Source organism: Gorilla gorilla, chromosome 18, assembly GCF_029281585.2.
Source record: "Gorilla gorilla gorilla isolate KB3781 chromosome 18, NHGRI_mGorGor1-v2.1_pri, whole genome shotgun sequence".
In the NCBI taxonomy this organism is placed as follows: domain Eukaryota; kingdom Metazoa; phylum Chordata; class Mammalia; order Primates; family Hominidae; genus Gorilla; species Gorilla gorilla.
Window position 1 is genome coordinate 81,719,287 of NC_073242.2, and position 26,189 is coordinate 81,745,475.

Here is a 26,189-nt window from a genome sequence, read left to right on the forward strand (position 1 = left end):
CTCCATAGCAACAAGCTTTTGGTAGGAGTCTCATGGGAGCCCCAACAGGAGATTAAAGACTGGGAGAAGGGATAGAGCTAAAGTATTGATATACCCCTATCTCCTTGGGACTCTCTTTGGCAGTAGCTACATCACCTCTTGGATTCCAGCTCCCACCAGGCAGTCCCTACCATGGCTCCAGCTCTCACAGGTGACTCTGGTTCCTGGACACTTGTAACACATCCTGCTCTCTTTGTCCCTCCAGTCCTATGAGCAGTAATGCTTCCTTGCCATTGCTAAATCTGGATTGCCTCACCATCTCCTATTTGCTTTTTGCACTCTTCTAATTGTCCGAGGCGTTCCAACTAGAGCAAGTCCATCTTAAATAGGGGATGGGTAAAATAAAGCTAAGACCTACTGGGCTGCATTCCTAGGAGGTTACACATTCTAAGTCACAGAATGAGATAGGAGGTTGGTACAAAATAGAGGTCATAAAAACCTTGCTGATGAAACAGATCGCAGTAAAGAAGCCATTCAAAACCCACCAAAACCAAATGGCAATGAGACTGACCTCTGGTCATCCTCGCTGCTCATTACATGCTAATTATAATGCATTATCATGTGAAAGACACTCCCACCAGCCATGACAGTTTACAAATGCCATGGCAACGTCAGGAAGTTATCCTGTATGGTCTAAAAAGGGGAGGAACCCTCAGTTCTGGGAAGTGCCCACCCCTTTCCCAGAAAATTCATGAATAATCCACACTTTGTTTGACATATCATCAAGAAATAACCATAAAAATGGCCAACCAGCATCTCAGGCTGCTGCTCTGCCTATGGAATAGCCATACTTTTATTCCTTTACTTTTTTTAATAAACTTGCTTTCACTTTACTCTATGGACTTGCTCCAAATTCTTTCTTGCATGAGATCCAAGAACCCTGGCTTGGAGTCTGGATTGGGACCCTTTCTGGTAACACAGTTTTTTAAAAACTGATTCTCTGTATTAATTCCCCTCTATTTAATTATCTGGTATGGATTCTGTTCCCATTCTCTATTGCCATATAACAAACCACCCCTAAACGTAGTGGCTTTAAACAACAACAATCATTTTAATATCTCTCACGGATTCTGTAGGTCAGAATGAGGGAAATGAAAAAAGTAAGATGAACTACCATAAAAAAGACAACCTAAAAATAAATGCAAAATAATATTATTCAAGTCTAGCAAGATAATGTTGATTGCTGAAGGCTCTTAACCTAAACCCTATCCTCTCTTTGTTGAAACAGGAAATTAGCAAGTCTTAGGTGTTAAAGACAAGCACCAAACTGAGATAATCAAAAGGACTGAAAGGGAATTTCTTTCTCAGAATGGAAATCGATGATGATGTTTTAAAAGGCTGCAGCTATGCACCATGTAAAAATCATCTCTCCTGCTGCCTAAATATCAGCTTGTGCACCCCAGGGGTACACATTCCAGATTTGGGGAAGCAGTTTGGTTCAAGGCAAGTTTGCTTGCAGAGAACAGAAGCCCAATGAAGCTAGATGAAATTAAAGGGGCTTTATCTTGAGAAAGCACAGCCAATTCTCTCCCCAACCCCTTTCTTCAGAAAAGCATCTCTGCTCCACCTGCAAGATTGAGCTCTTATCCCTCACATCTAAATGACCTGCTAAGCCTAGTCACACCTGCTAGAGATTCAGTCATTTAATACTGAATGTGGGGAAAGAAAATCCGATTGGCCAGGGTGGGTGAGAAATCCAGCCCTGACTCAGTTGACCATAGCGCCAGTAGGGGTGTGACCCCTGGGGGTAAGCATCCCTAAGATTGAGACAAGCCTTGGAGGGAGTCTCCAGTGGCCTATCAGTCACTGTGGAAATCAGGAAATTAGCACTGTCCAGAGTATTCTGAGAAGCTACTGGCTATATGGGGAGAGCCCGAGGCAATGCAGTAGCTCTGGGTCTCTGAATTATGTTTGGCTAAAGCTTCTATTCCCTGCTCAGAGGCCACTTGTGTCTTTTAATCAGTGGTAGATGAGTTATGGTTTTGCATGTGGTTGCTCACTTCTGGATAAACATACCAATAAGAATGCAAATGCTCTCATCTTCAACTACTCAAAACTTACTTTTAAGTAAATCTGCTAATTTGTTTTTGTTCCCTGTTCATCAGGTTGTTCTTATATCACTGTCTTATATCCCCAGGAGCAAAAAGTAATAATGACTTACCTACTCCGTGCCCTGTATTGACTCATCAGATGTTCAGTTCTAGGATCACAGCCTAGGGTACCTGGGGAGAAGTAATTAGGTTGATTTTAGCTAACACTCCTCTTTTCTGTTTTTAACGATAACATAGATGTTTAAATAACTAAAATGGCAAGCCCTTCTCCTAACTCCTAAATTCCTGTTTATGTTTGCCTAACAGTCATGCCATTTGGTTCTTTTCAAACACATCATGATATCTTCATCCTTCCTCCATAATTAGTTAGAAAATTCATCCCCAACCTGCCACCCTAATACCAATCATTTGAGAACCTATATCAGGGACTGCAAATAGCATTTTACATGCCAGCTCTCATCAGTGGCAGAGGCTTCATGGAGTGTTGTGTTGAAAAAGACTCTAAAGTTGAGCCAGAGAGGTTGAGCTCAAGCAAGTTGAGGCAGAAAAGACTGCTAAGATCGATTGATGATGTCTTCCACAGGTAGAAAGGAGGCATGGCCTTCTATATGGGAATGTCTGTCTCCCAGGGCCAAGACACACTAGTGCAGGTATAGATGCAGCTACTTGGGGCATTTGAACAACATTTAAAGATCTCATTAGGTCCTCATGACACCTCAGTGAAGTAGGTGGGACTGAAATGATTATGACCATTTGATAGACAAGAAAGACTGAGACATGGAGGTCCTCTAAAAAGAAGTCATTGAAGCAGAATTCCTGTGCATTTGATTTCTCCTGAGAAGGAGGACCACACAAATACAGGGAAAGGCCCAATGCTGAGCAATACATGATGTTCTATTACCATCCTATTCTGTGATGATCTCTTGAATTAATCAATTAAGTAATTTAATTAATATTCCAGCAATAATTCTGGTGGCTTTGCTAGTTGCCCCACCTCCTCCTTCACACATGAGCTCTTTGCTGTACCTCATCTCACACTCCTGCTTGCAACATACCTGGAAAATATTCTCTGAGCCTCAACCTCATATAAGTTGGAGGCATGGGTCATAGCCTCAATCTTTTTCATCTCACAGTAACTGTGCATGTAGTGGTCCTTAATAAGTGCTTACTCACAGTCAGCACCATCAGCCCAGGGACTATTCCAAGCAAAATTGTGAAGTAAGTGGGTCACTGGAGGCCCCCACTTTCATTCCTAGGATCTTTTATCAATGGGAAAACTACATAATCAACTCCTTCCCATTCACACCAGGGTTTACCACTTTCTGAGCCATCCCTCCCAGAGGCCATGACAATTTAAGATAACTACTGGGAGAGGAGGTCTTACATGGCTGTTTTCACCTCATCTGGCGGTCACACAAATCTGATGAGAGCTGTGGATTATGTTTTATCAAGATTTTATTGGCTGTGGTGACAGGTACCAAGTGGAATTAGCTTTTGACAAAAAGGTCCGTTTAGTGATTCAAATATGCAAATTTCGAAAGGGCATGGGTGGAGCTGGTCCAAGGGGTAACCGGATCAGTGGAGTGCTGTCAGCAATCTCTTATATTCTCTCTCCCTGGTTCTCATTCTCATCTCTGCTTTTTTCTGATTGACAGCTTACTTCCCTCCCATTACAGATGTGCTTTTGCCACATGGCAAAGGCATGGCTGAATCCTCACACCATCAGCTAAAGTGGGAAGTATGTTCTTTCCTCCAAGTGGAGTTGGAGATGTCCCAGGGAAGGACTCTAACTGGCCCTGCTTGAGTCAGGTGCTCATCCCTCAAGTCAAGCACTGTGATCAGGATGGTGATGACTGGCTTAGCTATGCCCCCACCTCTTTGCTGGCTTTGTCATCAAAAGGGGGAATGACCTCTCTAAGAATTGTTGTAAGACAGGCCATCACCATCAAATCTACCTACAACAGATCCTTTCCTCCAAAAGTACACAGACACACATACGTGCAGTTTTTTACATAAAATTCCAGGGAGTTGTTGGACCCTTCGTGCTCATTCCAGGCCTAGAGATTAACCCTGTTTACACAAAGGATTTGAATTGCTAGCAGAAGAATTCCTAATGGTTGATAATTTGCAGAAGCAGAATCCCTTTCTATAGCCCCTCAAATCCCCTCCAGCTCCATTTCCCTAATCTGCCCCTTTTAGGCCTGTCTCAGATTTTCATTCCACGTCATTTCTTTGCTTTCCCCTCACTCTCTGTTCCAATCCCCACTAGGATGATGGGAAGCCATTTCTGTGCAGGGAGACCTGGAAAGAACAACAAGATATCAATCAACTTTGAGCATCACCAGGAGGGTGAAAACAATGGTACTGAACTGCAAATTGTAGGACTGCAGAAATAAAGTTCTGTTCACAAAAAAGTGGGTGATGGGGTCTTTAAAAAAAAAAGTGTAGAGGAATATTTTCTCAACATTTCATAAACAGCCATTTGAAAACTGCCCTAGAGCAAATTGGAAGTCAGTACAATGTCCAGGCGTTCACTTGTTAGACTTGGAAGAATGTGCACACACAAACGGCATTCTTTATACATACATATTTACACACAATATACAAGAATGACCTTCCCCCACTCCGCCCTTCTACTGCCTGCAATGGTAACATTTACTGCAGATTTTATTACAAAAGCCACAAAATGAAATTCTAATCAATATGGTTTGCAGGATGCTGAAAAAAAGGGGGAACTGAATACATTCATAGGTAAAAGATGTTATTATCTCAGTTCAGTAACTATGAAAGAGAAATAGATGAAAAAATCTGGGTTTTATATTAAAAACCGGCACAGCTGTAGAGTTACATAATAAAGTATTGCCTGTATCCATGGAAATGGAGAGTAATTGATGCACAACAAGTTATTTTTATAAACCCAAACAAAAAAATTCAATCAGAAATGTCTTTCCCCGTTTTGGGGGCATTGTATATTTTGTATCTGTACATAATGCACACATTTAGAGTGTGAATGCACTCATTATTGATCAGCCGTGTTGAATAGGACATGCTGCTTTCCCTGAATATTCAAGATTAGAATCCTGTGGCCTAGCTCCCACTCCTTCTTGAAAGACTTCCTCTGAATAAATTGTGCACTGCTTTAAAATTCAAGCAGTTCCAATCACGGGGGAATAAAGGAGCCCCATTCCTGGTTTTGGAGGTGTCAGAGAGGGCAAATTTGGAAAATGATTGTCCCACATAATGTATACATTTGAATTCCCTGACAATACCAGCATCCCATGCTTGCCCACCACACACACACACACACACACACACACACACACACACACACAGTGCCTAGCACAGTGCTACACACGAAACAAGTCCTCCAAAACAGCCAGGATGCACGGCATATTACAATTTCCCCAACTTGCTTGCAATAAGAATTACTGAAGATACCTTTTAAAAACACAGATTCCTGGGCAGGGGTGGTGGCTCACACTTGTAATCCTAGCACTTTGGGAGGCCAAGGTGGGAGGATCACTTGAGGCCAAGAGTTCAAGACCAGCCTGTGCAACATAGCAAGACCCCTCATCTCTACAAAAAAAAAAAAAAAAAACCACATTAATTAGCCAGACCTGCAGTCTCAGCTATTTGGAAGGCTAAGATGAGAAGATTGCTTGAGCCCAGGAGTTCAAGTCTGCAGTGAGCCATGATTGTGCACGGCACTCCAGCCTGGGTGACAGAGCAAGACTCTATTTCTAATAAAAAGAAAAAAAGGAATGGATTCCAGAGCTCCACCCCAACCCCCTCTATTGGATTATCCTGGAGAAAGCCATAGAAATCTGTAAAATCAAAGCACCTTCCCAAGGTAATTCTTATCATTAGGTAAACTGGAGAAACATGGAAGCAGGGCTGGCTTCGGAGGTGTACAACCTATGCAATCACACAGGGAACTCAGAAGGTCCCAACTCTGTTTAATGCACTGATATCCCCTTGAAATTCTTCATAATCTCTTAAGAAGTGGACTTACATTTTCATTTTGCACTGGGCGCTACAAGTTATGTAGCTGGTCCTATGTAGATGTAATGATGAAGAGCATACATTTAGCAAACAGACTTGGGTAAAAATTCCAACTTCACCACTTAACTGGTTAGGAGATCTTGATCATGTTAGTTAAACCTCTGATTTTCTGTGTACTCATCTATAAAACTGACATAATAATGAGCTATTATGAGATTAAATGACACAATGTTTGTACCACGCTCACTGCTTGAAGAGAAGCACAGCCTCAGTCAGTGAACACCATTAGCTGTTTAGTCAAGACAAGTTGAGTGAAATAAGGACATGAAGAAGGGAGGGACATATTTTAGCTGAGAGCTGGAGGGGGATACTAATTAAACCCTGGCCTTGCTGGTGTTGAATCAATGTCCAAATTACCTTAAATAAAGCAACTGTGCTGTGCATCAACCTTCGATGTCACCGAGACTGCTTAGCTTCAGCTTTGTATCAGCTTCATATTATGATCTGCTCGGTTACTGGCTGGAGAAAAAAGCCTGCCAGAATAAAACCCACTCCACCATCACTTCTAGACCCACTCCCCACAGCTGGGGCTTGGGCTAGGTTGGTACAGGGTGGTGTGACAGTGAGTAGAAATTCCTATGAATAGCTTTCCATCATATGTCTCATTTCTCTTTATTTTCACAGTCACCCTATTTCCATGCCACCATCATCTCTCACCAGGACTATTACGTTAGACTGGCTTTTTACTGCCATTTTGTAAATGTATTTATTTATTTTTATTGATGCCTGATAGACGTACATAGTTTTGGGGTATACATAATAATGTAATACATTTACATAATTTGTAAAGCTCAAATCAGTATACTTGGGATATCGATCACATTAAATATTTGTCTTTTCTTTATGCTAGAAACATCCAAATTATTCTCTTCTAGCTATTTTTAAATGCACAATAGATTATTGTAAACAATAGTCACCCTGTTGATCTAACACTAGGTCTTTCTTTTATCAGACTGTATATTTGTACCCACTAATAAACTCTTCATTATCCACTTCCCCCTACTACTCACAACCAAAAATTTCACAATTTCAAGCACAACTCAGCGTTTTTAGTATGTTCACAGAGTTGTGAAGCCAACACCGCTGTCTAATTCTACAGTATTTTCATTACTCCAAAAAGAAACTCTATACCTATTAGCAGTTACTCTTTATTCCTCCCTCCCTCCATTCCATGACAATCACTAATCTACTTTTGTCTGTATTAATTTGCCTGTACTAGACATTTCCTGTGAATGAAAGCATATAATACGTGTCTGGCTTCTTTCAGCTACATAATGGTTCAAAGGTTATTAATGCTCTAGAATGTATCAGTACTTCCTTCCTGTTTATTGCAAATAATATTCCATTGTATGGCTATACATATTTTCTTAATCTATTCATTCAGTTGATGAGCATTTGGGTTGTTTCTACTTTTTGTCTGTTTTGAATCAGGCTGTTATAAATATTTATGTATAAGTTTTTGTGTGGACACATACTTTCATTTTTCTTGGTTAGATACGTAGGAGTAGAGTTGCTAGATCACATGGTGACTCTATTTTTAACTTTTTGAAGAATTGCCAAACCGTTTTCCACTGCAGCTGCACCATTTTACAATCCCACCACCAGGAAATCTGATTTCTCTACATTCTTACCAATATTTCTTATTGTCTGACTTTTAAATTTTAGCCATCCTAATGAATGTGAAGTAGTGTCTATGAGATACCTCTTTTGATTTGCATTTTCCTAATCAAAAATGATGTTTAGCATCTTTTCATGGGCTTTTTGTCCATTTTTATACCTTTTTGGGGGAAATATTGGAAATATCTATTAATATCTTTCATCCATTTTTAATTTAGCACCATTTTTGGAAAAGATTATTAACAGTTAACTGACCATAATATAAGAATTTGTTGTTAGACTCTTATTGCTTGCTATTCCACTCACCTACATGTTTATCCTTATGATAGTACTACGTTGCCGTGATTACTGAAGCTTGGCAGTAAGTTTTGAAATGTGGAATTGCGAGTCCTCCAACTTACTCTTTCTTTTTCAAGCTTGTTTTGGCTATTCTGGGACCCTCGAATTTCCAAACGAATTTTAAAATCAGCTTGTCAATTTCTGCAAAATAGGCCGCTGGAATATTGGTAAGATTGCATTGAATCTGTAGATCACATTGGGGGAGTGTTGCCATCTTAACAACATTAAATATTCCAATTCATAAACATGGGGTATCTTTTCATCTATTTAAATGTTTTTAAATTTCTTTTGATAATATTTTGTATTTTCCAATGTACAATTCTTATATTTTTGTTTAATTTATTCTTAAGTATTTTGTTATTTTGACGCCATTATAAATTGTATTCTTAATTTCACTTTCAAATTTTTCATTGCTAGTATATAGAAACAAAACTGATTTTCATATCTTCATTTTATATCTTCCAATCTTCCTGAATTTGTGCATTATTTCTAACAGTTTTTTTGTGGATTCCTTAGAATTTCTATGTTGAATATAATGTCATCTGCAAATGAAGTTATCTTTACTTCTTCATTTCCAAATATGATGCCTTTTATTTATTTTTCTTACTCAGTTGTTCTGGCTAGAACCAGTACAATGTTGAATAGAAATGGCAAGAACAGAGATCTTTGTCTTAGTACTGATGTTAGGTCAAAAGTATTCAATGTTACATCTAATATGATGTTAGATGTGTGTTTTTTGTAGGTCCCACACTCTCCCATTCCTTGCGCACTGACCACACTGACCTTCTAATTTCACTGCTTTTGTGTTTGCTGTTCCTTCTGCCTAAAACTTCTACCCACTGTCTTTTTCTGCTACGTAAAGTCCTACTCATTCTTTTACTGTGGTTAGTTATCTGCAAAGGCTTCCTGGGCCGCTAGACCTGGCCAGATATCACAGCTCCATGTTCTCATAGCTCCTTTTCCTTGATAGTATTTGGCGGTTTGACACTGTGTATTCATATGGCTATTTGACTGATGTCTGTCTTCTCACAGAACATATACTCCATGAGTGCCTGGACACTGTCTGTTTTGTTAATCACTTTATCCCCAGCTCCTAGAGCTGCATCTGGCACAAGGCTTTCAGAAAATATTTAATGAATAAATTAGTGCAATCAAACCAACCAATATGTATGGATATAGAATGGGGGTGGTAACCTCCAGACACAGCTCTTGGCTATGGAAGACCCTTAATGTTTCATTCTTCTTGGATTTTTCCCCATGGCAAAAACTTTTGCCGGTGAGAGGAGGCTGCAACACCGAGCGGAGGAGGCAGGAACCGGAGCACGAGCAGTAGCTGGGTGGGCACCACGGCTGGGATCACCACCATTGAGGCGGTGAAGCGCAAGATCAAGGTTCTGCAGCAGCAGGCAGATGATGCAGAGGAGCGAGCTGAGCGCCTCCAGCAAGAAGTTGAGGGAGAAAGGCGGGCCCGGGAACAGGCTGAGGCTGAGGTGGCCTCCTTGAACCGTAGGATCCAGCTGATTGAAGAAGAGCTGGACCGTGCTCAGGAGCGCCTGGCCACTGCCCTGCAAAAGCTGGAAGAAGCAGAAAAAGCTGCTGATGAGAGTGAGAGAGGTATGAAGGTTATTGAAAACCGGGCTTTAAAAGATGAAGAAAAGATGGAACTCCAGGAACTCCAACTCAAAGAAGCTAAGCACATTGCAGAAGAGGCAGATAGGAAGTATGAAGAGGTGGCTCGTAAGTTGGTGACCATTGAAGGAGACTTGGAACGCACAGAGGAACGAGCTGAGCTGACAGAGTCCCGTTGCCGAGAGATGGATGAGCAGATTAGACTGATGGACCAGAACCAGAAGTGTCTGAGTGCTGCTGAAGAAAAGTACTCTCAAAAAGAAGACAAATATGAGGAAGAAATCAAGATTTTTACTGATAAACCCAAGGAGGCAGAGACCTGTGCTGAGTTTGCTGAGCGATCGGTAGCCAAGCTGGAAAAGACAATTGATGACTTGGAAGATAAACTGAAATGCACCAAAGAGGAGCACCTCTGTACACAAAGGATGCTGGACCAGACTCTGCTTGACCTGAATGAGATGTAGAATGCCCCAGTCCCACCCTGCTGCTGCTCCTCCCTGTGACCCAGACTCCGCCTGAGGCCAGCCTGACAGAAGCTGACCTTTAACTGAGGGCTGATCTTTAACTGGAAGGCTGCTTTCTCCTTTCACCGCCCCCTCCTTCCGTGTGTCTTTTTCGCCAAACCGTCTCTGCCTCTTCCCGGAGAATCCAGCTGGGCTAGAGGCTGAGCACCTTTGGAAACAACATTTAAGGGAATGTGAGCACAATGCATAATGTCTTTAAAAAGCATGTTGTGATGTACACATTTTGTAATTACCTTTTTTGTTGTTTTGTAGCAACCATTTGTAAAACATTCCAAATAATTCCACAGCCCTGAAGCAGCCATGGAATCCCTTTCTCACTTTTGGAAGGTGACTTTTCACCTTAATGCATATTCCCCTCTCCATAGAGGAGAGGAAAAGGTATAGGCTTGCCTTGCTGAGAGCCAAACAGAGCCCAGGGAGACTCCACTGTGGGAAACCTCATTGCTCTGTACAAAGTACTAGCTAAACCAGAAAGGTGATTTCAGGAGGAGTTAGCCCAACAACAACAAAAACAAAAATGTGCTGTTCAAGTTTTCAGCTTTAAGATATCTTTGGATAATATTATTTCTATTTTTTATTTTTTTTCATTAGAAATGACCAAATTAAGATGGTTAAGACCTCTGAGACCAAAACTTTGTCCCATCTCTACCCCCTCCCAACTGCTTACAGAATGGATCATGTCCCCCTTATGTTGAGGTGACCACTTAATTGCTTTCCTGCCTCCTTGAAAGAAAGAAGATTGTGTTTTCGCCACTGATTTAGCCATGTGAAACTCATCTCATTACCCTTTTCTGGGTTTCAAGCTGCTGTCTCTAGAAGTGCCATCTCATTGTGCTTTGTATCAGTCAGTGCTGGAGAAATCTTGAATAGCTTATGTACAAAACTTTTTAAATTTTATATTATTTTGAAACTTTGCTTCTTTGGGTTTGTGGCACCCTGGCCACCCCATCTGGCTGTGACAGCCTCTGCAGTCCGTGGGCTGGCAGTTTGTTGATCTTTTAAAATTTCTTTCCCTACCCAGTCCCCATTTTCTGGTAGGGTTTCTAGGAGGTCTGTTAGGTGTACATCCTGCAGCTTATTGGCTTAAAATGTACTCTTCTTTTATGTGGTCTCTTTGGGGCCGATTGGGAGAAAGAGAAATCAATAGTGCAACTGTTTTGATACTGAATATTGACAAGTGTCTTTTTGAAATAAAGAACCAGTCCCTCAAAAAAAAAAAAAAAAAAAACACACACACACACTTTTGCCATGTTTTGGTAGAAAAGATCTACTTTAGATTCTAAGGTGGCAGAGGAAAGCCTCTCTTTGGAGATGACTTTTAAGCTGAATGGATGTCACACATTCTTCTTATTCTCCATGAAACATCTCTGATTCCTGCTGGTCACAGATAATCTCTTCCTTCTCATAATGTCTACAGTGCATAACTGAGAATGATGTCAGCAAGATGCCTGACTAAAGAGGCCTGGTGCTCATCCTCACCACAAAGAAAGACCAAAGCAACAAATAAACAGATATGGTATGGTTTGACTGGACTGTCAAAGGAAGAGCATTGGAATGCAGTGGGTGGGGGAGTAGAGATTCCCCTTTGGTGGTTAGAAGTCTAGGAGGGCAGTGTGAAGACACTCAGCCTCTGCAGACACCTGGACTGGATCTGCCCAGAGTCAGGAGTGACTTCCCACGGCAGGGAAAAGGTAAGCAGAAGAACTCTACCAGCCCCCATTGCCACTGCAAACACTACAGTCCTTAACAAAGGAGAATCCCACAGTCCTCACAAGCCCTCAGCCCAGTCTGAAGAACTGCCAAGAATTGATGCGGCTGCGTTGTCCCAGATTAGGAGCACAAGGTGTGCACACTCCCCACTCTCTACCCACCTTCTGTGAGCCAAGCTGCTGCAGCACATCACTCTCTTGAGACCAGAGCCCACTCTGGAGTGTGCCCGCCTCTAGGGACCAATAGCCACTTCACCTCTCCAGTCCTGGGGTTCCATCTTTATTCGGCCAAACCCACACTGGTGGCTGAACACCACAAGCCCCGTAGCACAGAGCCTGGGCCCAGGATTGGCTGTGGCTCAGGTCCTGCACCACAGGAAAACCAACTTCTGCCATTCTCAGTTCCAGCTAGAGGAACAGTCTGATAGTGCCAGGGCTAACCTGCCCTTGAGTGGGCCAAACTGCTGTATGTCCTCTCCCAAGCTAGAGAGGCCCCCAAGACTTCAAGCCACCAACAGGCTCCCAGCCCAGTAGAACAGCTATGTGCCCATGTCCAGAACTTCAGAAATAGCTCTGTGGTGCCCCACCCCTTGCAGACAAGCCCCTGGCCTGCCCAGTGGCCCTACAACTGCAAACAGCAGAGAACCAGCTATGTGGGCTGCCCCGGCAGACTTGCCCCAGGCCAGCCAAGCAGCTCTGTGCCTGCATCCTGAGACTGAGAAACAGCCCTCACAGGCTGCCCCTAATGGGCCAGCCCCCACACTGGCTGAGCAGCTGTGAGCCCATGTCCTGTGCCTGAAAAACAGCCCTGTGGGCCACCCGCAGCAGGGACAGCCCCCCAGTCAGGCTGAGCAGCTTTGCATTCATGTTCCAAGCCTGTGGAGCCCCATGGGCCACCCCAGCAGGCACATCTCAGGTCAGCCAAGCAGTTATGCAGCCCCATCTGAGGTCTGAGAAAGAATCCCATGGACCACCCCTAGAAGACATGTACCCATGACAGCTGACAAGCCATGCAGCCATGTTCTGGGCCTGAGAAACAACCCCACAGCCCACCCTGCCAAACACACCCCTGAGCAGCTGAGCAGCTGTGTGTTCATGTCTCAGGCCTAAGAAACATACAACTGAGCAGCTGTGTGCCCGAGTCCCAGGCCTGAGAAACAGCCTCATGGGCCCCTCCTGGCAGGCATGCCCCCAGGCCTGCTGAGCAGCCATGTGCACATGCATGCTGCTGTTCAGAATAATAACCCCAGCTCCCCAACCCTAGCTCCAAGTGGGCCAACCCACTGTGTGTACACATGCACCTCCAACCTGAGAAATAGCCTGGCAAGCCTAACCCTCATGAACCCACACCATCATTGCCACAAACTCTCTCAGCCTAGGCCACTGAGACACTTGCAAATGTCAGTAGCATGAATTACAGCTGAAGAAACAACATGAAGACTACACTACTGCATCCACCTGGAGCCAAAGCTGACACACCTCACCAAACTGACACCCCAAGACCTATTTACACAAATAAATCTTTCCCTATGAAACCTACTCCATAAATTGAAAGAGGCGATTTTACACCAGATGCACAGAAATCAAGGTAGCAACACATCAAACATGAAAAAACAAAGAAAAATGACACCTCCAAAGGAACACAACAATTCTCCAGTATAATTCCCTAATCATAAGGAAATATAGAAAATGCCAGAAAAAGAATTCAAAATAATAATCTTAAGAAAATTTAATGAGATACGAGTTTATCTATAATACAAATAGTCAATTCAACAAAATAAGGAAAACAATTCATGATTTGAATGAGATATTCAACAAAGATAATCATTTTTAAAAAGAGTCAAACAGAACTCCTAGAGCTGAAGAATTCAAAGAATGAAATAAAATATAAAATCAAGAGCTTCAACAACAGACTAGACCAAGCAGAAGAAAAAATTTCTAAACTTGAAGACAGGCCTTTGAAATGACACAGGCAGATAAAAAAGAAAAGGAAAAAAAGAATACTTAGAAAAGAATAAAGAAAGAAAGCATACAGGATGTATGGGATACCATTAAGCAAACAAATATTCACATGTTGCAGAAGGAAAAGAGGGTGTTGCAGAAGGAAAAGAGAAGAGAAAAGGGATAGAAAATATATTTAAGGAACTATTAGCTTAAAACTTCCCAAGTTTGGGGAGAGAGATGGATATCCAGGTTCAGGATTCTCAAAGAACTCCGAATAGGTTAAACCAAACCAGATTCTTTCTGAGGCACATTATAGTCAAATTGTCAAAAGTCAAAGACAGCCAGGTGTGGTGGCTCATGCCTGTAATCTTAGCATTTTGGGAGGCCAAGGCAGGAAGATTGCTTGAGCTCAGGAGTTTGAGACCAGCCTGGGCAACATGGCAAAACCCTGTCTCTACAAAAAGCATGAAAAATTAGTTGGGCATTGTGGGGCAAGGCTGTAGTTCCAGATAGTTGAGAGACTGAGGTGGGAAGATTGCTTGAGCCTGGGAGGTCAAAGTTGCATTGAGCTGAGATAGCACCACTGCACTCCACCCCGGGTGACAAAGTGAGACCCTGTCTCAGAAAATTAAAAAAAAAAAAAAGGCAAAGACAAAGAATTCTCAAAGCAGCAAGAGAAAAGCATCAAGTCATATATCAGGGAATCTCCATTAGACTAATAGCAGATTTCTCAGCAGAAACCTTATAGGCCAGGAGAGAAGGGAATGATATCTTTAAAGCACTGAAGGGAGAAATAAAAGCTACCAACCAAGAATATTACAGCCAGCAAAGCTGTCCTCTAGAAATGAAAGAGAGATAAAATCTTTCACAATAAAAAAATAAAAGAATTTATCAGCATTACACTGGCCTTATTAGAAATTTTCAGAGGAGTCTTATATCTGGAAGTGAAAAACTGATAACCATCATCATGAGAGAATGTAAAACCATAAAACTCCCTGGTAGATCCCATATACAAAGGAGAAAGAGAAAGGAATCAAACCTTTTCATTACAAAATCTCCACCCAATTATAAAAATAAACAATAAGAGAGGAAGTAAGGAAAAAAGGATGTACAAAACAACCAGGAAAAAAATGAACAGAATGACAAGGATAAGTCTTCACCTATTGGTGATAACCTTAAATGTAAGTGAATTAAATTTCTCATTTAAAAGATACAGACTAGCTGAATGGACAAATAAACAAGACCTAACTATATGCTGCCTATCAGAAACTCAACCTAATCTGTAAAGACACAGCTAGGCTGAAAGTAAAGAGATGGAAAAAGGCATGTCATGCACATGGAAACCAAAAGCAAGCAGGAGTAACTATATCTATATCACACAAAACAGACTTTAAGTCAAAAGCTGTAAAAATGAACAAAGAAGGACATTATATAATAATAAAGGGATTAATTTGACAAGCAACTATACGAAATGTAAATATATATGCATCCAACATTGGAGCACCCAGATATATGAAGCAAATATTACTAGATCTAAAGGGAGATATAGACCTTAATACAATAATAGCTGAAGACTTTGGCATCCTACTCAACAAAGCATCCTATTCTCAGCTTTGAACAGATCATCTAGACAGAAATCAACAAAGAAACATTGAATTTAAACTGTACTATCGACCAAATGTACCTAACTGATATTTATAGAAGATTTCACCCAACAGTTGCAGAATACACATTATTTTCATTAACACATAGAACATTTTCCAGAATTGGCCATACGTTAGGACACAAAACAAGTCTCAAAAAATTTTTCAAAATCAAAATTATATCAAGTATCTTATCAAACCAGAATGTAATAAAACTAGAAAGAAATAACAGCAGGAATATATATAACTACAAATACTTGAACATTAAACAACATACTTCTGAATGACTAGTGGGTGGAGGAAGAAATTAAGAATAAGATTTAAAAATTTCTAGAAACAAATGAAAATAGAAACATAACATACCAAAACCTATGGGACACAGCAAAAGCAGTATAAAGAGGCAAGAGACCTCTTAAAAACAAATGCCTACATTTAAAAAAAAAAAACTAGAAAAATTTCAAATAAACAACCTAATGATACATCTCAAGGAACTAGAGAAGCAAGAAAAATTAAACCAAAAACTAGTAGGAGTAAAGAAATAATAAAGATAAGGAGATAAATAAATGAAATTGAAACTAAAAAAATACAAAAAATCAAAAACACATAAAAAACGGTTTTGGGGAAAGATAAAATTGATAAACCATAAGCTAGACTGAGAAAAAAGAGAAGAGCTAAATAAATGAAACAAAAAATGAAAAGAAGATGTCACAATGGATACCACAGAAATACAAAGTATTATGTAGACAACTATGATGAACTATATGCCAATAAATTTAAAAACCTAGAAGAAATGGATAAATTCCTAGGCATATACAACCTACCGAGATTGAATCAAGAAGAAATAGAAAACCTGAACTGACCAATAACAAGTCATGAGATTGAATCAGTAATAAAAAGTCTCCCAAAAAAGAAAAGCCCAGAACCAATGGTTTTGCCACTAAATTCTACTGAAACTTTAAAGAAAAATTAATACCAATCTTCTCAAAATATTTCGGATAACTTGAGTGGAAGGAATACTTTCCAACCACTTTTACAGGGCTAACATAATCCTGATACCAAAACCAGAGAAACCCACGACAAAATAGAAAACTAAAGGGCAACATCCCTAATAAACACAGACACAGAAATCTTCAACACTAGCAAACCAAATCTGATAAGATATCAAAAAGATAATAGTTCAAGATCGAGCGGAATATCCTAGGAATGCAGGGATGGCTGAACATATAATAAACATCTTACATTACATCAATAAAATGAAGGACAAAACCCATATGCATCTCAATAGATGCAGAAAACGCTTATGATAAAATTCAACATCCTTTGTGATACAAATTCCCAATACATCAGGTATAGAAGTAAAGTACTTTGGCCGGGTGTGGTGGCTCACGCCTGTAATCCCAGCACTTTGGGAGGCAGAGGCAGTCGGGTCACGAGATCAGGAGATCCAGACCATCCTGGCTAACATGGTGAAACCCCGTCTCTACTAAAAATGCAAAAAAATTAGCCAGGCATGGCGGCGTGTGCCTGTAGTCCCAGCTGCTGAGGAGGCTGAGACAGAACGGCATGAACCCGGGAGGTGGAGCTTGCAGTGAGCCGAGATCGTGCCACTGCACTGCAGCCTGGGTGACAGAGCAAGACTCCGTCTCAAAAAAACAAAACAAAACAAAAAAAAGTAAAGTACTTCAGCATAATAAAGACCATATGTGACAGATCCACTGCTAACATCATACTGAATGGGGAAAAGTTAAAGGTCCTCTAAGAACTGGAACAAGACAAGGATGCCACTTCTATTCAACATAGTACTGGAAGTTCTAGCCAGGGCAGTTGGGCAAGAGAAAGAAATAAAGGGCATCCAAATTGGAAAGGAGAAGTCAAATTTTCCTTGTTTGTAGATGACATCATCTTATGTACAGAGAAAAACTAAAGACTGTACCAAAAAGTCTTAGAACTGATAAGTTATCAGTTAACTTGCCAGATACAAAAGATAATTCAGTTAAGTTGCCAGATACAAAATCAACGTACAAAAATCAGTAGCATCTGTATACACAATGAACTAGCTGAAAAAGAAATCAAGAAGTTAATCTGATTTATAATAGCTGCAAAAAATAATAAAATACATAGAAATAAATTTAACCAAGGAGGTGAAAGACCTTTACAAGTGGAACTACAAAACACTGATGAAAGAAATTGAAAAGGATACAAACGAATAGAAAAACATGGATTGGAAGAATTAATATTGTTAAAATGACCATACTACCCAAAGCAATCTACAGATTCAATGAAAGCCCTATCAAAATGCCAATGACATTCTTCAGAGAAACCAAAAAAAAATCTAAAATCTATATAGAGCCAGAAAAGACCCCAAATAGCCAAAGCAATCCTGAGCAAAAAGAAAAACGCTGGAGGCATCACACTACTAGACTTCAAAATTACCACAAAGCTGTAGTAACCAAAACAGCATGATACTAGCATAAAAACAGTAACTTATACCAATGGCACAGAATAGAGACCCCCCAAAATTAATCCACCTATCTACAGCCAACTGATTTTTGACAAAGGCACCAAGAACGTATGCTGAAGAAAGGATAGTCTCTTCAATAAATAGCGCTGGAAAAACTGGATATTTACATGCAGAAGAATGAAACTAGACTTCTACCTTTCACCCTATACAAAAATCAACTCAAAATGAATGAAAGACTTAAGCCTAAGACCCAAAAGCACAAAAGTACTAGAATAAACCAAAAGGGAAAAGCTTCAGGACATGGTTTGGGGGAAAAATTATGACTAAGACCTCAAAAGCCCAGCCAACAAAAGCAAAAATAAACAAATGAGATTATATCAAACTAAAAAGTGTCTGCACAGCAAAGGTAACAATCAATAGAGTAAAAAGACCACCTACAGAATGGGAGAAAACATTTGCAAACTATTCATCTGACCAGGGATTAATATCCAGAATATACAAGAAACTCAAACATCTCAACAGCATAAAAACAAACAATAAAATTTAAAAATGAGTAAATTATCTGAATAGGCACTTCTCAAAGAAGACATACAAATGTCCAAAAAATACATGAAAAAAATGCTCAACATAACTAATCATCAGGGAAATGCAAATCAAAACCACAATGAAGTATCATCTCACCCCAGTTAGGATGGCTATTATCAAAAAGACGAAAAATAACAAGTTCTGGAGAAAATGCCGAGAAAGGGAACTCATACACTGTTGGTAGAAATGTAAATTAGTTTAGCCACTATGAAGAATAGTATGAAGTTTCCTCAAAAATCTACAGATAGAATTACAATATGATCCAGCTATTCCATTATTGGGCATTTATCCAAACGAAAGAAAATCAGTACTTAGAAGAGAAACCTGTACTCCCATGTTTATTGCATCACTATTCACAATAGCCAAGATATAGAATCAACCTAGGTGTCCAACAACAGAGGAATAGATAAAGAAACTGTGGCATATATACACAATGGAATACTATTCAGCCATAAAATAAGAATGCCAAAAATCTTGCCATTTTTGGCAACGTGAATGGAACTAGAGGATATTACATTAATTGAAATTAGCTAGGAACAGAAAGTTGAACATCGCATGTTCTCACTCATATATAGAAGCTTTAAAAAAGTTGATCTTATACAACTAAAAAAGAATAGATGATACTAGAGGCTGGGAAGAGTGGGGGAAGGGGAGGAATAAGGAGATTTGTTAAAGGATACACAATTACAATTGGATAGGAGGAATGTTTCAGTGTACTATAGCACTGTAGAATGACTAGAATTAACAATAATATATTACATAGTTTCAAGTAGCTAGAAGGAGGATATTGAATGTTCTCAGCCCAAAGAAGTGATAAATGTTTGAGATTATGAATATGCTAATTTCCCTAATCTCATCACTATACATCATATGTATTGCAACATCACTGTGTACCCTGTAAGTATGTACAATTGTTATGTGACAATTTAAAGAATTTTAAAAATAATGTCTGCAGTGTTTTATCCATATTCCTCTTAAAAGCATTTATGATTTTCAGATTTTCATTGTGTTGCCATCACCCATATATTAGCTCTCTCTCCCCTACCCTTTTAAGGCAAAACCATGTATGGTTTATCTTGGTATCCTCCAACTTAGTCTTCAGAAATGTGTAAAGTGTACAAAAAATGTTGATCACGATGAAGTGCACACATTTAAGGACTTTAGATAACACAGTTTTGTTGAATCTAGTTTCATTCTCAAGTATATGTTTTTGTGTTCTTTTAACATTTAAAATGTTATGGCATTTTAATTCTTAATAAAAATCAATGTTTTGGTGACCCTATTAACCAAAACCTGTAACTATCCAAATGTAGCCATGGTAAATCTTCCTGTACTCCAGTCCGTCGGGTACCATCCGCATCTGCCAATATCACATTAAGCGTTTTTCTCATTTGTGCTTACTCAAACCATTTTCACCTACTGCCTCTTTCTACCCATCTTTTGAAGACCATTTAAAATCCTACCTCATCCTTGAAGTCATTAATCCAGAGATGTGCTGCATTTCAATCCTTGCCACATACTTAACACTTTCTTCTTTTGACTCCATTATAAGATCCATTTTCCTGCATATTTAATGGCTCTTCAAGCCAGCTGCAAGCCCCTTGCAGTCATAGGTTTTACTAATGTCCTGCTCCATGGTCTCAACACACCCATGCCCACAGTCACCAGGACTGGAACAATTGCCATTCCCATGCCTACAGCTCAATACTGGAATTATCTCATTGCCCAGACTTCTGTTCTAGAATTACTGAGTCTAGCTCCTCACCATCCCCACCAAATCTCTTCTTGCATTGACACTCCCTGATCTATACCTTACTTGATTTTACACCTTGTCTCATGCTTTTTGTTCTAGCTCTAAGAGGTGACCCTGGCCCTGACCTATCACTTCCTATGGATATTGACTCCACACATCAGGGTAACAAGATAAGAGTGGCCATACCCAGATTCTCTCAAATGCTATCGTCTCTTCCTCCTGCCAGATAAGGAATATCAAACAGCATAAACTAGTTCTTTGTCATGCTAAGCATCCTTTGGTTCCTGGGAAAGTGATTTGTGTGCTGTTGAGTTCCAAAATAGAATCAGAGTATTAACTACAATGAGGGACGTATCAGAGTATTAATTCTAAAGAGGAAAGAGTGTGAACAGAGTATAATATACAGTAAAGTTGGAAATACTTTCTTTGCATAGACATAGCCTATATGACAAGTATTTTTTATGTTTGGAAAATTGAGATAATTCTCTACCCTCGTCTCTTCACACATACTGTGAAACAAAGTTATTGAGGGAGAAGTGAAGTACAGAGTGAGTTCCAGGCAACAAAGGAAAAAATTCTAACTAAATTGACCATTAGTTTAGGATTTCATTGTTGTTATTTCCCCAAAATGGAGGCTTCTAAATTGTAAATGAGCAAACAGTTCCTGGGTACTGGATTATATGCTTCAGTGTGTTGGTAAACCACCTCTCAAAACAAAACAAACCAACCAAGTGCACATACAAACGCACACACACACACACACACACACACACACACACACACAAACCCCGGTTGGTAGTGTTTACCAATTTCTATGAAGTAAATATTCCTACTATGGCTAATTTCAAACTACCAAATGTTTTGCAACTGGTTGGAAAATCACTGCATCTTTTAAATACAGATACCCAGGCAGTACCAGCACCCCATAATACAAGTGACTATGCCAAGTGCTATGAGAGATACTAAAGCCCCTCTCCCTGACCTCATTGAGCCTACATTCTAGTAGAGACACAGACATACCCATTTTGATTAATTGCTTCGCTTTTTTCCAGAAGAAATCCACATCAGCATTAGTACTTATTGTTCTTTGGAGCCCGTCAGGGTAAGTACAGTGAGTTTCCCAAAGGTTCAATTCTCAAAGATTGAAAAGTTGACAATTTGTAACAATGCAGCTATAATACCATCTCTTCCAAATGTTCTACCTTATTACATTTTAAAGACCCACACTGTAGTAGGATTCTTGGGTAATTTCTATTTAGCATTACGGCATTTGTGGCTAGACATAACTAGTCTCTCAAGATATTTAAAGACCATTAGCAAAAAAAAAAAAAAAAAGAGTAGGACTCACTTCAACAGAAATCCTTTGATGGAACAAGATAAAAATTACTTCATTTGCTCTCAGATTTTGTATTATTTATGAAAAAATCACAAATCACTGGGGAAGGGCAGCAAATAGACATAAAATCATGTCGTGGAAACCCATGCTTCACTTATGTACAGCATGTACTGAAAATATTCCCCTGCTCCTTAGCCAAATGTGTAAAATGACCTCTGTGGTAAGGCAGTTCACTCAGTAGTGAGACTAGTAAAGAGCTTGCAGAGATTTCTTTCTCCAGTAATGGGGAAAGTCTTTGAGATTTGGATTTGTTTTCCACGTAAATTTTGGGAAAAAACCAAGACTAAAAAAGTAAGAATGAGAAAAAGTTTACTTTCATAGGTTTCATAAAGAGGGTTTCAAAGATCTAAAACAACAAAAGCAAGATAATACTAAGCAAGGTCTCACGCAGCTCACCTTGAATTTGGCCACAAATTTTCCTCTTTCAAATTGTTCTCAACTTTTCTGCTGTGGCCACCTCATATTCTCTCCATCTCAGCCATGTCATGTCTTTCTCACTGGACTGGATTTTTTGGAAAGCCTAGACTCCTGAAACCAGGAAGAGTCATACGTTTACTTTTACACAGCCTTCTTAGTGATGATTATCTGTAGATGTTTAGTTACTGATGTTGCTTCCTCACACTTCTATAACTTCTATCTGTCTTTCTCTGAGAAATTTCCCCACACCCTTTAGTATCTGGCTGTCAATGTAAACACATTCATGGGGTTTTGGTGCCTGATAGATAGGCCTGGATTTGAGTTCCTTCCCCTACGCCTCCCTTCATTTACTGTGTTCCACTAGGTAAGCTTAGACAACCTCTTTAACCTTCTGAAGAAGTTTTTTCATCTCTCAAAGGGGTATATAGTAACACTTTACAAATGTTGTATTTAATTAATCAGTTCAAATGCATCCAGAAAGGTCTATGTACTCTTCCCAGCCAGAGTACACAGAGTTCTCTCCTCCCAAGAAGAAATCTCTCCATTTCTTGTCTTCCTAAAGACTCAATTAGATGTGCACCTGATTGTCCTCACTGCATTGAAGCCTACTTGAAGTAGCGTTCAATCCATCATATTCATATGCGTTCATTATAGTCGAGTGCCAACCAATGTCTAGCAGAATGCCTTGCACGCTGGAATCTTCTTAAAGGCATGTAGCATGTGTGTTCTGTTTATTGTGTCAGTATTTCATCATAGTGCTTGATAAAAACTAGAAATGCAAGAAATACGTGTTAGATGTAGAATAGGCACACAAGTAATACATTAATATGTTTTGCAAGAAATGATGCATAAATCAATGGTGGCCAGTTGTGGGTTCTTGAAAGTTCTTGTTCGCCATTGTATGCCTGGTGTTCAATATGTACATGCGAAATAAATGATTCATGAGTGAATTAATCAATGAATCAATTGATAAATCCAGTGGCCTAGTGTCTCCTATTGCTCCATGGAAGGCAACTTGCGACTAAAAGAATTGCTGGTGGAGTTTGAGTAGCATTATACCATTAGAACCAATGGAACAGATGCCGCACAAAAACAGGCGAGTTTTCACTAAACTGGCGATTTCCAACCAGGGCAGTTTTGCCCACTAGGAGATATTTAGCAATATCTGGAGGCATTTTTGGTTGTCACCACTGGTAGGCTGCTATGTGCAGGTAGAGTCCATGGTTGCTGCTATACGTCCTACAATATACAGGACAGCTCCCACAACAAATAATTATTGAGCCCCCGGTGTCAATAGTGCAGAGGTTGAAAAACTCCGCTTTACATGATCGGCTATGAAGAGGGTTTTTTTTCGTAACGACATATTAAAATTGGGTCAAAATGACTATAATGGCCTGCCTCATTCACAGAATCACAAAACATCATGGTTCCAAGGAACAATGGAGACCATGAGATCCAAACTCCTTATTTCACAATGAGGACCCTACAAGTCCAGACCGGAAAGTGAATGCTCAAAGTTGCACAAAGTCACACAGCTGGTAAATGGCTGAGCTAAGATAAGAAGCCAGGCTCCCAGTTCCCAGGCTATTCACAAGGTCTTGTCCCACTCTTTTCCCAAGTGCTAGCAATTGAGCCTCCCTTTAACTCTCACCTGCAGGTTTAGCCCCAGCACAGGTATTGCAGCCAGTGTTATCCCTGGGTTTGAGCATCCTTTCCCAACTTCCATCATTCACATCCAATATCAATGACTTTTGCCATATCCATAAACCACCCATACTATTATTTACATAAAAATTTTATTTAAATTAATGTTGACTTTTTTCTTTAATTAAAAGTTTAATAAGCAAATACTTTACCAGTACTATAAGTAAAAGTTGGTGTCATGGCCATAATTTAAAAAGAACTAAAAATGGGTCCAATATAAACAAAAATACTGTTCAGTGCTACTTTGTTAATATTGCCTCTTTAAGTTTCTGAGCCTGAGCCATCCTTCTCTTGGTTAAAAGGGAGATTCCCAAATGTAGGAGGTCTTAAAAGAAATAGTGGCACCAAACTGAGGCTTTCTCCTCAATGTAATATGAGGCACAGGCAAAGAAATTAGAAGGGAATAAATTTTTCACCCTGTGCTTCAATATTATTTATTATCATGCCTATGCAACACTTAAAAATCATCTTGCAGCCCCTCAGCTGTATACTTATTTGGTGGAAACATTGAATTCGAGGTATAAGAGTGACCAAAATCACATCTGCCCCCTTTGATATAAGTTCCTTCTTTTATCTCCAAGACTGAAAGAATGTGGGGCTCCTGGGTTATTCTTTGCTTATATGCCACTTTGCTTCCATGCCACGTGCAATCAATGAGGAAAACTAAATGAGGAATCACTCACTACACTGCAAACTTTCACAGGATATATTTCAGGTGGTAGACAGTATGGTAGGAGAATTATAACATCCCCAAGGGCCCTCATCCTTGTAAAATCCCTCCCCCTTAAAGTATGGGTTGAACCTGTGAATATAACTGTATCACATCTGTGACTGTTAAATTTTACGGCAAAAGGGAGATTATCCTGGGGGCCTGACCTAACCACGTGAGTGCTTTAAAATCAAATTTTCTTCAGCAGGTTGCAGAAAAGAAAGTCACAGAGATGCACTCCAGCTCTCTGGGAATAAAGCAAACATCCATGCTGTGAACTGCTTATGGGAGCCATGTGGCAAGGAACTATGGGCAGATTCTAGGAGCTGAAGGCAGTTCCTGGCCAACAACTAGCAGGAGCATGGGAACCTTAGTCCTACAAATGCAAGGAAATGAATTCAGCCAACTAGCGAATTTGGAAGAGGACTCTGAGCCCAGACTTCTGACCCACAGAAACTATGAGATAATAACTTTGTGTTGTTTTATTATTTTTTTACCTTTTATTTTTATTTTTTAGATTTACCCTTTACCTATTTCTGATATATTATATTTGTACATATGTATGGGGTACATGTGAAATTTTGTTACATGCAAAGAATGTGTAATTCTATTTGGGGTATTTGAGGTATCTATCACTCAAACATTTATCATTTCTGCGTGTTAGGTACATTCAAGTCTCCTCTTCTAGCTATTTTGAAAAATGCAATACATTGTTGTTAACTATACTCACCCTACAATGCTACCAAATCTTATAACTTATTCCCTCTGCCTAATTGTATGTTTGTATTCATTAAACAACCTCTTTCTTAGTCTTGTATCTGTCATTTCACTATCTCCACACAATCTCTATCTCCACACAGTCAATGATTTTAGCTGCCATATGTGAGTGAAAACATGAAATATTTGTCTTTCTGTGCCTGGCTTATTTCACTTAACATAATATCTCCCCATTCCATCCAAGTTCCTTCAAATGATGGGTTGCATTCATTTTTGTGGCTGCATAGTATTCCATTGTATACCTCTACCATATTTTCTTTATCCATTCATCTGTTGATGGACGCTTAGGTTGATTCGATATTTTTGTTATTGTGAATACTGCCGCAATAAACATGGAAGTGCATGTATCCCTTTGATAGACTGATTTTTTTTCCTTTGGATACATACCTAGTAGTGAGCTTGCTGGATTGTGCAATAGTTCTATTTTTACTTTCTTGAGAAATCTCCATACTGTTTTCCATAAAGGTTGTACTAATTTACATTCTCATTAACCATGTGGAATTTCCTTTTCTCCACCTCCTTACTAACATCTGTTATTTTTTGTCTTTTTAGTAATAGCCATTCTAACTGGGGTAAGATGATATCTCATTGTGGTTTTGATTTGCATTTCCCTGATGATTAGTGATGTTAAGCATTTTTTTCATATATCTGTTGGCCATTTTTATGTCTTTTGAGAAATATCTACTCATGTCCTTTGCCCATTTTTAATGAAATTTTTTTTTCTGCTGTTTGGGTTCCTTGTATATTCTAGATATGTGTCTCCTGTTAGATGAGTAGTTTGCAAATGTTTTCTCTCATTCTCTGTTGTTTTAAACTGATAAAATTGTGAG

At 39.6% G+C, this 26,189-nt stretch overlaps 1 protein-coding gene and 1 long non-coding RNA gene across 2 annotated transcripts; one reads left to right on the forward strand and one right to left on the reverse strand.

Annotated features, from left to right (window-relative positions):
• Positions 1-3,557: 3,557 nt before the first annotated feature.
• LOC129527444 (uncharacterized) lies at positions 3,558-6,215 on the reverse strand. The gene is made up of 3 exons (XR_008672424.2): positions 6,103-6,215; positions 5,529-5,666; positions 3,558-4,391 (listed from the first exon to the last, which is right to left on the reverse strand). It is a non-coding gene; the product is annotated as an uncharacterized lncRNA (long non-coding RNA).
• A 3,303-nt stretch (positions 6,216-9,518) lies between these two features.
• LOC101135754 (tropomyosin alpha-3 chain-like) lies at positions 9,519-10,565 on the forward strand. Its single transcript, XM_055364680.2, has 2 exons — positions 9,519-9,586; positions 9,721-10,565. Exons 1-2 carry the CDS (start codon positions 9,519-9,521, stop codon positions 10,199-10,201), a joined length of 549 nt encoding a protein of 182 aa, XP_055220655.1. The 3' UTR covers positions 10,202-10,565.
• The last annotated feature ends 15,624 nt before the right edge of the window (positions 10,566-26,189 follow it).

Coding starts and splice junctions, on each gene's coding strand:
- LOC101135754 (XM_055364680.2), top strand. CDS start 9,519: ATGATGCAGAGGAGCGAGCTGAGCGCCTCCAGCAAGAAGTTGAGGGAG. Junction 9,587..9,720: donor AAAGGCGGGCCCGGGAACAG/GCTGAGGCTGAG, acceptor TGAGAGTGAGAG/AGGTATGAAGGTTATTGAAA.